We start from the raw sequence: 989 nt of genomic DNA, 5'->3' as shown, positions 1-989 counted from the left end.
CGGGAAAAACCCACAACCAACAGGAGGGGGGGGAAAAAAAAACCACAAAAATAAAACCAGTAAAAACCCCACAACCCCCACAAAAGGGAAAACCCCCCCACAACCCCCCCAAACCCCGGAAAACAACCAAAACCCAAACTAACAGTAAAAACCAAACCCACACAGGCAGAGAAAAACCAAAAACACTCAACCTTAAAACAACCCCCAACCACACAGGAAAAAACCCCCCCAAACAACCCCCAAAACCAGTAACCACACGGGCCCAAAAAACAACCAAAAACCACCCAACCAGGAACAACCCACAAAACTCAACCAGGAACAACCACAACCACACAGGCAGAACAACCACAACCACCCAACCAGGAACAACCACAACCCAACCAGGAACAACCACAACCACCCAACCAGGAACAACCACAACCACCCAACCAGGAACAACCACAACCACCCAACCAGGAACAACCACAACCACCCAACCAGGAACAACCACAACCACCCAATCAAGAACAATCACAACCATTCAACCAGGAAACACAACCACGAAGCCCACACCCATTTCAGAACCAACATTTGCTTTAGAATCAACAACTTCGTCCATTTCGGAATTAACAACCTCATCTACTTCAGAATCAGCAACCACAACCGCGTTTATTTCACAATCAACAACCACTACTGCAGATTCAACAACCACAACAACCACGTCCACTTCAGCCCCATCAGCGACTGCGAACCACACAACAACAGCCACCTTTAGGACATCATCCATCACCTCAGTTCACACGCCAACCACAACCACCTCAGCGATAACAACCACAACACTAACAACAATAGCAGATCCACTAACCACAGTAACCTCTCCGCCAACAACAACAAAGACACGAACTGCGACACTTCCCCCACAAACAACCATCACGAAACAGGGAAATACAACAGCGCAAACAGCAACAAGGCCTGCAAGCACCATCTCACAAGCAGCTGCCACGGCCTCG

At 48.5% G+C, this 989-nt stretch overlaps 1 protein-coding gene across 1 annotated transcript in view; it reads left to right on the top strand.

The window, feature by feature from the left end:
- The window catches only part of LOC119587374 (mucin-2-like), a 15,831-nt gene that overhangs the window by 13,255 nt on the left and 1,587 nt on the right, over positions 1-989 (top strand). Inside the window, exon 5 of the mRNA XM_037936117.1 lies at positions 546-848. Within this exon, the coding sequence (XP_037792045.1) occupies positions 546-848 (303 nt within the window). The remainder of the gene's footprint in view (positions 1-545; positions 849-989) is intronic.

The sequence above is a fragment of the Penaeus monodon genome, chromosome 22 (assembly GCF_015228065.2).
Source record: "Penaeus monodon isolate SGIC_2016 chromosome 22, NSTDA_Pmon_1, whole genome shotgun sequence".
NCBI classification, from domain to species: domain Eukaryota; kingdom Metazoa; phylum Arthropoda; class Malacostraca; order Decapoda; family Penaeidae; genus Penaeus; species Penaeus monodon.
This window is presented reverse-complemented; position numbering and strand designations above follow the sequence as displayed.